At 38.1% G+C, this 13,377-nt stretch overlaps 1 protein-coding gene across 1 annotated transcript in view; it reads right to left on the bottom strand.

Moving 5' to 3' along the window:
- The window catches only part of LOC117297807 (single-stranded DNA-binding protein 3-like), a 71,824-nt gene that overhangs the window by 12,400 nt on the left and 46,047 nt on the right, over positions 1-13,377 (bottom strand). Inside the window, exons 5-6 of the mRNA XM_033780954.1 lie at positions 12,251-12,316; positions 7,967-8,056 (exon numbers count right to left, since the gene is read on the bottom strand). Coding sequence (XP_033636845.1) covers positions 7,967-8,056; positions 12,251-12,316 — 156 coding nt within the window. The remainder of the gene's footprint in view (positions 1-7,966; positions 8,057-12,250; positions 12,317-13,377) is intronic.

The following is a 13,377-nucleotide window of genomic DNA, read 5'->3' on the forward strand; positions in this document are numbered from 1 at the left end:
TATTGCAATTAAAAAGAGTGATGACCAAATGTGTACCTTCCCTTTAAAGAGAACTTTTCTGCAGATTTGTGACCAACATAAAACAAATGATGCTAAATTGCAGATTTTCATGAATCTACTATTAAATGTAGCTACATAAAAATATCTACAGAATCCCTATAACAGTGTTATGTCATAAAAAACACATACCAAGATGGCAAAATCTTATCACATGGCAACATCTTATCACAATCCCTCAAAATACTTGTAGATCAACTAGAAATACAATCACAAGCTCAACAATAACTTGATATTGACAAATGTGAAACACACTTCCAAAACCAACGCTGTACTTCAACTAACCAAACCATAAAATGGGCCAGAAGAACATGTTCTCATGATGAAATAGGGGTGTGGTTTAAGTCCGAAACCACAGGAGTAAGTTTAGAAGTAAATATGATTAGGAAGAGGATGTTAAAGAATGGGGCAATGGCTTCAGAAGTTGACAGCGTTCTTAGCATGTGCAAAACTTAACGTTGGCAGCTATAAATGTAAAGAAAAACAGATGCACTATTCCATACAAAATATTGTGTGCAAAAACATTTCTCCCCTTCCCCCTCAAATAAATAAATAAATAAAAATCTCTAAGAATGGTTTAACTTTTAATAAAACCAGATAATAACCGACAGAATTAAAAAATACAGTAAACTCTATTTTGTTTGGTTTATGACAAAAGTAATGGTCACATGGTGTCATACTTTGTGTAAAGCGCTTTGAATAAATAATTATGGATTCACATTTTTAAAAGAAGGGGAAGAAGTCTAGGTTTTAAGTTGGTTTGTTATTACATTAGGATATTTGCAGAAGTTCCAAGATACCAATCAGTCTGATACCAATATTGTCTCCTTAAATTTATGGCTGTAGTGCAGTATGGAAGCAGACTATTTTCTTCCCAATTCCAGCTTTGTGATATAACATTAGAGAATGCTATTCCATTTTATAGGAACACGTTGCCTTTGATCTGTCGAGTTGGTCTTTGAAAAGCGTTTGTAACTGTTTGTTATCAAATGCATATGATTAGAGGATTAGAGAGATATTTTGAAAGTAGAATATAATGATCCACACAAGTATCACTCGAAATTACGTGGTTTTCCTTTTATCTCGTAGACTAACACGGTTGGCCATTTACGTATGGGAGTCAATTTTTTTACTCCCATAAATGGCCGACCGTGTTAGTTTGCAAAGTAAAAGGAAAACCATGCAATTTAGAGGCACATTTGTGTGGATCATTATATTCTACTTTAAAAATATCTTTCTAACCATATGCATTTTATAACAAACGGTTTCAAACGCCTTTCAAAGACCAACTCGACCGATCCAAGGCAACGTGCTCCTTCAAGTTTCATTCACATGAAAACATGTGCTCAATGTACCATAACCATAACAGGCTTGCCCTTCATGTCAAACCTTGACCTTCCTTAGAAAACTATAATTTCATTCAATGAATGTGATCTTTTGAAAGCTGGCGCGCAAAACGTTACACAATAAAAACTACCGCTCACCTTAGGGTATGTTATTTCCACATTTTTTTTCAGAGAATTTTATTCTTTCTCAAAATGATAGATGCTGCAATTTTTGCAAAACGTCACACAATAAAAACTAATGCTCGCCTAAGGATATGTTATTTCCACCTTTTTTTTTTCAGAGAATTTTATTCTTTCTCAAAAACAGTTCAAGCTGCCATTTTTTTACGAAGGCCCTGCAGCACTGTACTGAATGAAGCAGCTGAACTTTGGAGATTGCTCAAGCAAAACACAGCCACTTAATTTATCCAACACCTCCCCGAAGGCCACTGGGTTGGTGTGGGGGTCGCATCCAAGCGTGTCATCCCGCACCGGTCGTTCTCATTGTCCGAGGTGTTACGGGATGATAAGAATGCGTCAGAGTTCACTGCTGATGCCTCCTGCTGCCCATAGGGCAGCACGACGGAGGAAACAGCCCCCAACCATTGTGGCTGGCTGTCTCAAGCGACACCTGCTCACGCGGGATTCTTCATTAGGGGGTGGTGGGCATCAAAACACCAGTTCTGACATTAGCATTTTGGGGAAATGTGGGCCCACTAACCTGCTCAGAAATGCCTCATTGATAATTTTGTTTTCAAGCTAACATTAAACAGAAACAAACAACATACCCCAATAGCATTTTAGCAGGTATTGGTATTTACAAGCAAACCTTGACTGACATTCTAAAATAGTCCTGGAGCCCAGTCGTGTGTAATCATACTTGGACATTTAGGGTTCTCACCTGTGTCCCATTCTGGACGCAAATTTTGGAAGTTTGGCCAAAGGACGCTGAATAAAATTGAGGTCTTCAAAAAAACTCTACTTGGTGTTTATTGTGGTTTTAATATAGATATCATGCCCTAATGTGCACACTTGAGGGTTATATATAAACGGTTTGACAATTTTTGTGAAATTATTAATAACAAAAATAATACAAATTTAAGATTTGATTTGGGGCCATATCGGCTGAAATGTGCGTGTATCAGCATCCAATTGTGGGCACCTGCCGGATACGCTAGCTTTTGCACAGGGAGAACCCTGACGGGCTACGGATCAACTCCAGAAGTGTTTTGTAATGTACTAAGTAGTGGCTTGGGGAGGAGGAGCACCCTAATTTGCAATTTTTTTTTTCTTAATCATGATTTGTGGCTTTGATCTGCCAACAGAGTGGGTTTTCTTTTAACCATCGACAAGCCAAACTCATGTTCCCATGGAAGTGCGTTAATTAGAACCTCAATAATTTCAAGCAAAGTCCTTGAACTTGGCAGTAAAGAGGACAAGTTGCACCATTCCCGCAAGTCACAGCCTTTGCTCTCTTTGGGCAAAATAAAATACCAAAAAATCAACAAGCTGTAATTAAGTCAGTCAGGTTGAAACAATTTCAGACGTGCCAATTTCCTGCTGTATGAAAGATGAAAGATTCCAACCTAGATGTTGCCTTTGACTGATAAATACTTAAGAAATTTATACCAAGTGATGTTTTGATTAATAATCATTTTAAAGTGCCTAATTTACAAGTGGAAAGGTGATTTCCAAATATTTTGTATTCAGGAAATTCAAAAGTATGTAAAAAAAAAACGTAAAAAGAGTAGCCCTGAAACTGCACCAATATCCACATCCAAGTTATGAGATGGTGACACATGTAAAGAAAAAGCAAAAAAAAACTACACAAAAAGAATATCTTTTGATAAACTAGTATTTTCTTTTTAGTAAATTTTCACAGCAAGGTGGTGATATTGCCCACCCCCCAAAAAAAAAAAAAAAAAAATTAGTGAGGTGGTCACTGAACGTTGGAAGGTTCCGGCATACTTAACTGCTTCTTATTAATGTGTGTTTTAAGAAAGAGAGATTCATAACATAATTTCTGTATGGAAGTCACCTCAGCAATCGGAACTTCTAGACCCTTCCCTAAAACCTTTCACTTTCGACCGCAAAGCGCTATTTGTGGAGTGTCATTAAAGGGTATTGTACATAAGGGTTTTTTTGACAAACAAATTAACTACCATGTTCTAGTTATGAATAAAAACGCCATGCAAGCAGACTGACTGTAAACAAGTCATCAAGTTCAGTGGTCACATTTGAGAAGAAAACAAAATTGTTGGACCGGGGGCTATGTGCAAGATCACATGAGGCTTACTCTATACAAAAACAAAAAAGAAAAATGATGAAATGAACTCATCGGCTGAAAGGTTTCATACTTATTCTTCACAATACTTTGTCAGAATAAACGGGTTTGATTGGCTGAAAATTTTATTTACTTGTTACTTTTCCTTCTGAATCTATAAGCCAGGCACTATTTTCCAGATGTGTAGAGGACAAAAGCCAAGGCTCGAAATTAACACTGGACAACACTGGACAACACTGGACAACACTGGACAACACTGGACAACACTGGACAACACAAGACCGTACAAGTCCTGTAGTCTTGTGATTTTGAACTGCATAATAATATTTCACTCTGTGTAGTCTTTCAATTTTAGCGAGTAACAAATTACTTCCCATATAATGAGAGAAATCTTCCCATAGTGTTATGTTCAAATGAATACAGTTTATGTTTTAATAACCTACACGGTGTACAAACTGTGTAGGTTTGTATTCTTCCCAAGCTGATTCTGGTGTATAAAGATTTCTGGGGATGATTTCCACAAAGTTTGCCTCAGTGATTTGTATCGTGACACCACACTTTGCTTAATGGTATGAAATTAAGATTCATACACAGTTAAGATCAATCTGAGCTCTTTGTGAAACCGAACCCTGGTCCAAAAAACACTTTGAGCTGCAAGCCTTGTGGTCTCGTAGATTTTCCCTCCTAACTCAGGTCCTGCCAAAACTGTGCCTTGAATTTAGTTTTTAAAATTTTCAATGGGTTAATCTAGGATATCTGCATAAATTTCTAGACATTGTTCCCCTGATACTCGAGAGTACAGACAAAATTAGTACAAAAGCCTAGAATGGTAAGCGGTAGAGGAAAGTTCTGCTTTGAATCGCTCAAGAAACACAACCCTGTATTGTACAGGGGAGCGATTAACTCTAGCTATGTCGAATTACTGTGAAGGGTTTGCCTGTGGACAGACAAAACAACATTTAGCTAGACAAGTGGGCGACTTGAACTTTATTCCCCCGACGCCGTGCATGCCTAATAGTTCAGTAAGGATAAAGCCCCCCCCCCCCTCTCTCCCCAACCAAACCGACGTCGATGATTATGCATTTATGTACTTCTGTTGTGTCTGACATGTTGGCTGTTTGTCACAAACATTAATGTTCCACATGAATGTCCAACGATTTATTTCTGTTAACATAACACCTCAAGTTGATTCTCTACCTTGATTGGCTAAACACTGTCACATGGTAGTGTTCACTGACGACAGGCTAGAAGTACTCAGAACAATATTTCATGAGCAAGCATGCTATGAGCAAGCATGCTATGAGCAAGCATGCTATGAGCAAGCATGCTATGAGCAAGCATGCTATGAGCAAGCATGCTATGAGCAAGCATGCTATGAGCAAGCATGCTATGAGCAAGCATGCTATGAGCAAGCATGCTATGAGCAAGCATGCTATGAGCAAGCATGCTATGAGCAAGCATGCTATGAGCAAGCATGCTATGAGCAAGCATGCTATGAGCAAGCATGCTATGAGCAAGCATGCTATCCTTTGAACACACAGGCACTGTCTCTTAATTGTTATACTCAGGTTACACAAGAATAGCCCACCCCCTTTGAAATGTTTTATTTGAATGTCTTGCCTGTACAGCGTGTTAACAAATATTGCATGCCAGTATTTAAGCACACGGTAATGCACAAGGGAATACAACACACCCACCCCCCCCCCCATCTCCCAGAGCTAGCTGTCTTCACTGCTAGTCAACATACAATACTGTTCAGAACTAGTAATAGAATAATAGTGTATGATGTACATAACACATCAAAGAGGATACCTGCCAAAGAAATCATCATCATTTCAAGTCCATGTATCTTCAACTCATTGCATTCAACGCATTTTTAAAATAGGAAATAGGCACAATTGGAAACGTCTTTGAAATTATAAATTCAAGTGTTTAAAACCAGGTTAATTTGGGTTTAAACAGTAGCGCGCAAAATACCACTCTGCACCCTAAACCAAACTGATGTGAAAAAAACACAACAGCAACAACAACAACAAAACACAAATTTGTCTCCTCCAGGATGTATTTTAAATATGTCAACAAGGCTCCACCTTCCTCTTCTTGCAGTAAACCAACTCAAGCAGAATGCAAAAATCATACCGTATGATCACGGTTTATGACAACGAACACCAGCCAAGCAAAAAGAAACAGAGGGAGAGAGGGAGAGAGAGACAGGGGGAAAAAATGGACAAGAGCTATAAAGAGTAATTCCAAGGCAGCCTGGTATTACGTCAGATGAACTGCTGAGCTGCCGTTAGGGGCTAGAAGGCTGAGTCACAGTTACCATGGAAACCGTGGCTGGGCAGGCACCGTGGCCAGGCGATAAGCTGGGTTGTTTTGAGAACGCTGATTACCTAAGATGGGGATCTGGTCGGCAAGTGGCGATTTTTATTTGTATGTTGCACGGTTAATAATTTAATGGTCTATGCGTACGTTCTCTGTAATGGTATAATGGGTTCTTCATTATGACCAGGATCTTACGGCAGACGCACTGCTGAATTTCTAAAATATTTAATTAGTCCCAAAAATATGTACTGATTTTGAAAATTTTCTTCAATCAGTCGCAAAATGACATTCGGTGTTGTTTGGGTAAATGGCTAAATGGCTTACATTATCTCACTATTTTAGTTCTGTGAGTTAAGTTTATTATTTGAGGAGGTTCCTATTAATTCCCAGTATGTTTGATCACATACATACAGGCATGGTGTAAAACCTAATTTACCTGATGCAAGCAATTAAAATATTTTTATTATTTTAATTATTATATATTTGGCCAGTTGATACAGGAGAACAACATAGGCCCTACACTGCCAGCCGAAGATAAAACTGTAAAAAAGTATCACATTCATGATATGATACTTTTTTTTTTTAGTTGATGAAACGCCATCAATCAAGCAACCAAAATAACTTCTGTTAACATGACACTTCCAGGTATTATTTAAATTTCTGAAGGAAAAGAAAATGCTGAACAATTTTTTTTAACAAGTATAATTTTATTTGCTTGTTTGCCAGAACATAATCAAGTGGAAGAATAAATATTCTGAAAACAGTTTTTGTCACATATAACTATCTGGGACATGTTTAACGCATCAACAAATATCGGCCCAAAGCACAACGAGTCGTATAATGTTTAGCCCACTTTAAATCAAACTTCTCAAACCTTCAACGTGCCCTGCAACCTCGACCCATTTTTTTCTTGAACACCTTTATTCTTACAGTAGCAAATCAACAAATTGGGGGGCGGTTTTCTAAGAACCCTGTTACCATTATACCATAAATTGCAGAACATAGGGCCTAAGCTTCGGCAAGGCGACTATCAAAATCCTAACAATAGGTATGTGGATAAAAACAGGATACAGCACGATTCCTTCTATTATTACTTGTACACCAAACTGTTTGAATAGCCTTATTCTTACAATGTAATACATGTGATATACACTGGCCTGCTCCAAAACCTTTTTTGTAAAACAACAAGCCCCACATTCTGAAATGTTCAGCAACTACATTTTAAACTTTGGATAAAAAATAGAATTCCAGTTGAGCTTCTCACTTGGGTCATAAAGACTATGGAATGCCACAACAGTTAAATCTTAACTTGGGTATAGAATCCCAGTTGGGATTTTCACAATGCTTAAAGACTAAATGCAGAAAGAAGCTGAAATAGACTGGTTCCTCTCACTTGTAGATGTGATGATTCTACCAAAGCATACTAGGAACTTGACACCAATAGGTAGACAAAGGCACTGTAACACCATTAATTCCTAATACTTTTAAAGATTACCCAGTCAGTTTCCTGTTTTGAAAAGCTCGCCCTTGTTCAATACTAGAGATTAACCTACTAGAGATAATTTTTTCCAATCCCCGATTTAAAATAATAAGAATATACAGCTATTAGCCATCCTCAAAAAGTAAAAATGATTCTTTGTACCCAGCAAGTCAGAAAATGTGATTGTATTTCAAAAAAATTGTTTGCCAGAGTAAAATTAACTTTGGGTAAAACAGCTCTGTAGCACTACAAGAAGAAGCCAAAATTGTACTGAATGAAATTTGGGTTTCTTCCTACAACCGCAAGAGATAAAACCACAATATCTCTCAATCCCTAATGAGATTAATGACATGTAATTACAATGAAATAATATATGATCTGTTTTACTTAACAGGATGTTGCTAAGACAACCATGCAAATAACATCAAGTACTACATACAGTGGAGATGGAATGAGGACAAATGTCAAAGGTCAGAGGTCAAGAGATCAACGTACCTGAAAGAAGCCTGGAGGCATTGGACCGCTGGGAGGCATTCCATCATTAGGGGGCATCTGACCTAATACTGGACTGGGAGCTGCTCCGCTCTGGAAAAAGAACAGCAACAAAACATTATTTCGTAGATGTTAAACTTGCATTGGTGATAAAGAATATTGGCTTTTGTGACTGTTAAGAGATTCAATTTGAATGTTGCAACGGGCGTTAATTTTGGTTTTACCCTTGCACCATTGCGTGTCAGCAATGAATACTCCGTACTTTCTAGTTGCTAATACACTGCTCTAGAATTGCGAATCCCACCCCGGTAATATGCCTATGATTTTTTTTTCTCAGAACTCGGCAAAGTACTGAGTATACAGTGCTAGGTTATTTTGGAGTGAAGAAGTGTGTGTGATTTTTGTATCTTCTTTTTTTTAACCTTTGCAACAGCCGTAATAAATTTCTTGTAAAACGCAAGTCTAAAGTCTGGCTGGTTTCTGTGAATATAAAAAGAATTTCACAACACCAAGGATGTTTGAGATCGGGCGATTTCACAGACAATTGCTAAAAATTTGCTTTTGAATTAAGCATAAACAGACAATTTTTTTGTCTCCAAGCAGACCTTGAACTCTAAGGAAGCGCTGGAGGCAAAAGCCTCTCTGCCCCTAATTGGTCACTGCCTCGGGGCCCCCTGAAATGTTCAAATAAAATAATTTAATTCTGTCGTCTGCAAGTGTACATTTCAAAGGAAGGTTTTTTTTTATGCAGACATTATTTCCTTTCCTCTTACCAACAGCGATGGTAAAATTTTTCTTCAAGGACATGTAAATATCATGATAAAAGACATTAGGTATTAAAGATTGACAGAAAAATGTTTGAACATATTTGATCTGTTGTGAAGGACTTGCAGACATATCTTACACATGTTTAGGGTTTTTTGCTTTTTTATGTGTTTATGAGAAACAAAAACTGCTAGTCATTCACCTAATGGGAGACTTTCAGACGGTCCTTTTTTCATAATATTGCGCGTACTCAGATCTGCGCGCAGTACTGAGCATGCACGCATGCTCAGAGCCGCAAAAAAAGAACCGTTTTGTCTGCTACCGTCAGCGTCTGAAAAGTCTCCTATTGGAATCATCAGTTGCCAAATCAATTTGAATATTAAGCAAAGACAAATATTTCAGGTAGTTTTTATCATGATGTTAAGTAAACAAAATTATGAATATGAAAAGCCTTTTGCCATTCTGGTCGTTATCAAGTAACAGCTAAAAGACAGCTCATATTTAAGCGTATACATTGCAGGCCGGATACTTTGGTCTTGCAAGGGCACCGCGATTTGTTCCTCGGGCAAGAGCACCTCATCGACCAAAATTGAAATTTCTACTGGAACATTTCAAAGGAGCATCAAGGCAATGACCAGGGGACGCTGTGAAGTGTCAGGCCTGCAACTCATCTACGCTAACATCGTTGTATTTACTTGCGCTAAACTAAACTAGGCTAACAGCCTAGATGCGATGACCGCATCTCGTCATTTCTAGCTGCGTCAAGGCTTGTGCCGACAACGACAATTGAATGGTCTGTCAACAACGTTTAATAGAGGCCCTCGTATCTCTCGCTCTTATTAAGATAATTTTGTTTATGATGATTGGTTGTCACTTTCAAGACACCTAAAACATGGGCAGCCTTATCCAGTGGATATGGAATTAGAGATGTGTGAAAATAGAAACAGATATTTCCCACCGTGGGTAACAGGGTGTGCACAACATTGGTAAGATTATTAAAATCAATGTTCACAGATTTACCTGTAACTTGTATGGTATAGAAACAGTCATGACGGACAACTTTCTTTGAAATAGCTATTTTTTATATCAGTGTTTCGATAACTGTCACCTAACCTTATTAATTATATATCAGTTAGTTTAATTATCAGAACTTTTACTTCATGAAAACTGGACTAACAAGAAACTTGAAAAAAATGTTGATTTGAATTTAAATAAAAACCTCAAAAATGTGTAAATTACAAGTTTTACAAACATTTTGTCCAAACTGTCTCTTTGAGAAAATGCTGACGATATCTTAATATGTGTCCTAAATTGCACAAGTCATTTGTGCTAGTTTCAGGTTTTGACGTCACTGATTCTAATTCGCCATTGCCGATCGGTTTGTTGCCAAGAAAGACGTATCCCAAAGGTTGATACAGTGTCTGTACCATGTGAAATTCCTTTGTGCCAATTTGAGGTCCTGACGTCACAAGTGTTCTCCAACCCCCCCCCCCCCCTGCAAAAATGGCCGTCGGTTGAGTGCACCTTGCCAAATACAAAGCTTACGATTATGTGCTTGCCATGTTGGCTTTGTAAGAGCTCCACCTCACAGATGGGATGCACTTTAAGGGAAATCCACAGTTTTTCATTTTGATGGTGACCCAGTTTTACTGAAAGCTGGCGATTTATCCCCCTAGTGTAGTGTTTGTGTTAATAGAAATAACAATTCTTCTCTACTGCACATTTTCCACACATAACAAGGTATTTTAGAAGTGTCAGCAGCTTTTTTATGCTGTACTTTTGAAACTCAAATATGGAATTTTTTATTTTCCTTCGACTTTGGTGCTTGTTCTTGTTGTGAATTTTTATTGCAATAAGACTGAGCCTCTGATACTAAAAAAAAGAGTTGTTTCGGCCAAGACAAGCATTTTATTTTAACTGGTGCAAAACTGGGTACCAATTGATAGAATGGTCTTTAGGTAGAACATTTGTTCCTGTTGCATGTTCATTAAAATTTTAACCAACTCACAAAATTGTTTCCTATTGTCAAAAAGGAAAACTTGCTATAGACCTTATGCGCTGACGTCATAACCTCTCAATCTTAGAGATATCATGATGAAGGAACACTACAAATGCAGAGTGCAGGACAGACCAATGAGCAATCTTCATTTGACCTCATTTTGTCTATCAATGAGGGAGCCCTCCTCAAATTTTGTTTGTACATATGGTCAATTGATTGCACACATGCAAGTTTTTCTTAAGTATAAAGTTATTGGTAATGATTCAATATATTTATCTGTTGAATAAAAAAGAACCAAAACATAACAAATGGTGCTATGATCTCCTTATTTGGTTGCACAAAAATTGTTGAGAAAAAATAGGAACATTTACTGCCCTAAAGAATCATTCACATGCATTGATGAGATCTAACCCCATATTGGTAACCATGGTAATGATATAAATTTGACTGTTCTCAGACCCTCCCGCCTTAGCAACAAGGTCATTGCATTCAACAAGTTGTGGCCTTTGGAGTCATGTAATTTTGCGATATGCAACAAAGCCGTATCTTTGTCAACCCTTCCAAATAATGCATGCAAGGAACTAATGGCATTGGACTGGGAAACAAATTTAATGTTAGAGCCTCACATGTATACAAACAAAAGCTACATACGACCTTGACGCACTAACATGACTAGACAAGAAAACTAAAAGCTAATGATGGCACCAAGGGCAATTTGTGGCGAGACTAATTTACTTCAAAATGTGAAAACAATATTAACTGACGTGGAAAACATATCAGCTGTGAGGAATGTGACATTATCTTCTGTTAAACACACATAACAAACAACAGCCAGGCATTTCGCTTACAAAGGAAAAGGGGTTTGACGTTGTTGTTGACAATCGACAACTTGAGCAATGTAGAAAGAAAAGTAAAAAACAGATGATTATAATCCTTGCCAGGCTACTAGTGGATGATCCCCCTACCTACATCCTTACAGACACAGACTGTGAAGGGGGTAACCCTGTTTCAGTCCCAGGAGTAGGTGGCTCCAAGTGGATGATACCCATGCCTACATCCTTATGGACTGTGAAGGTGGTAACCCTGTTTCAGCCCCAGGAGTAGGTGGCTTCTAGTGGATGATACCCATGCCTACATCCTTATGGACTGTGAAGGGAGTAACCCTGTTTCAGCCCTAGGAGTAGGTGGCTCCTAGTGGATGATACCCCTTCCTACATCCTTACGGACTGTGTCAGCCCCGGGAGTAGGTGGCAACGTGGCCCTTGGTAACAGTTGTAGTCCTCACCTTGAAGTGGGCAATCCATGGCCTTGTGATGTATAGCAATCTTTCACAAATTTTCACAACTCCTCCCTATCAATGGGAGACTTAAGAACACTAGGATGCAGCAGATTTACCAGGTAACTTTCCATTGTTTCAGAGTTCTGATGAGCACATTACAGGGAACAATGGATTTACTTGGTAAGTCTGCTGCCACCTAGAGTCCCAAAAACGTCTTTAACTAAACTGAAGAGAAAGTTTATACCTTGTGAAGAAATGGTGCTACGGGTTGTTCGCCATTGACATCCAAGTGTGGGTTCGGCCTCCCTCTCTATAACCAAACAGGGGAAAAAGCAACAAATAATCATTAAATGTGACAAGACTAAGGCAATCGACAATATGCAGATAAATTGGGTCCTAAATTTGAAGCACTCAGGCGTATCATAGGTAACCGTCAAAGACCAGTATCTGCAGTTTGTAAGAACCAACATATGCCTGAAATAAGAAACTTGTGAAAGATAAGTCATAAGAGAGTCATGAAAAAAATGAAGATCCCCATCAATGGTGTTTTACATCTGACTGGTAACCCAAACAAGCAAGACAAAGATCTAACAGAAAATCTTAATGTTACAGGACATCAAAGAAAATTCCAGACAAACTTGATGCCTGCAACTATTTAAACCAAAATAATCAGGAAAATGTTAAGATCTGAAAACAATTATCTGACCTTAAATATTTCTGTTAGTAATAATTAATATTCGATTTTGAGGTAACAAAACTTATAGAAAGCGTAACAGTAATACTAACATAAGAAGACATGCCATCAGAGACCAATCCAAAATCTTAAGATTCATCAGAAACCAATCCAAAATCTTAAGATTCATCAGAAAACAAGCCGAAATCTTAAGGTTCATCAAAAAACAAGCCGAAATCTTAAGATTCATCAGAAAACAAGCCAAAAACTAAAGATTCATCAGAAAACAAGCCAAAATCATAAAGTATAAGAAAGAAGTCAGCAACACAAAGATAATGCAGGGGAAACACTGAATTCAATATGGCTTCATCGGTACGGACTTTGGCATGTAATTTTATATATTTAAGGGCCTCTTGGCACTGAATACTGTCCAGGAATAATATCTACCCCCTCGGGGCATTTGGAAGTAATCCAGGGGGAAGAGCAAAGGACTTCTTGTAGTGAGTTGACGGCAAAGAAAATTACCCCACTGTGAAGAAGTGTGCAGATAAGATGTGGGCCTACGCAACAAGTATGGTCATTGACAACATGGAGTACCAACGTTGACCTAGAAAATCAGCATGGTGCAACCAAAAGTAGGACTTCTGGGTACTACATACCCGGTAATCAATATATCATTTGGGGACGACAGTGTGTTT

The sequence above is a fragment of the Asterias rubens genome, chromosome 12, assembly GCF_902459465.1.
Source record: "Asterias rubens chromosome 12, eAstRub1.3, whole genome shotgun sequence".
NCBI lineage: Eukaryota > Metazoa > Echinodermata > Asteroidea > Forcipulatida > Asteriidae > Asterias > Asterias rubens.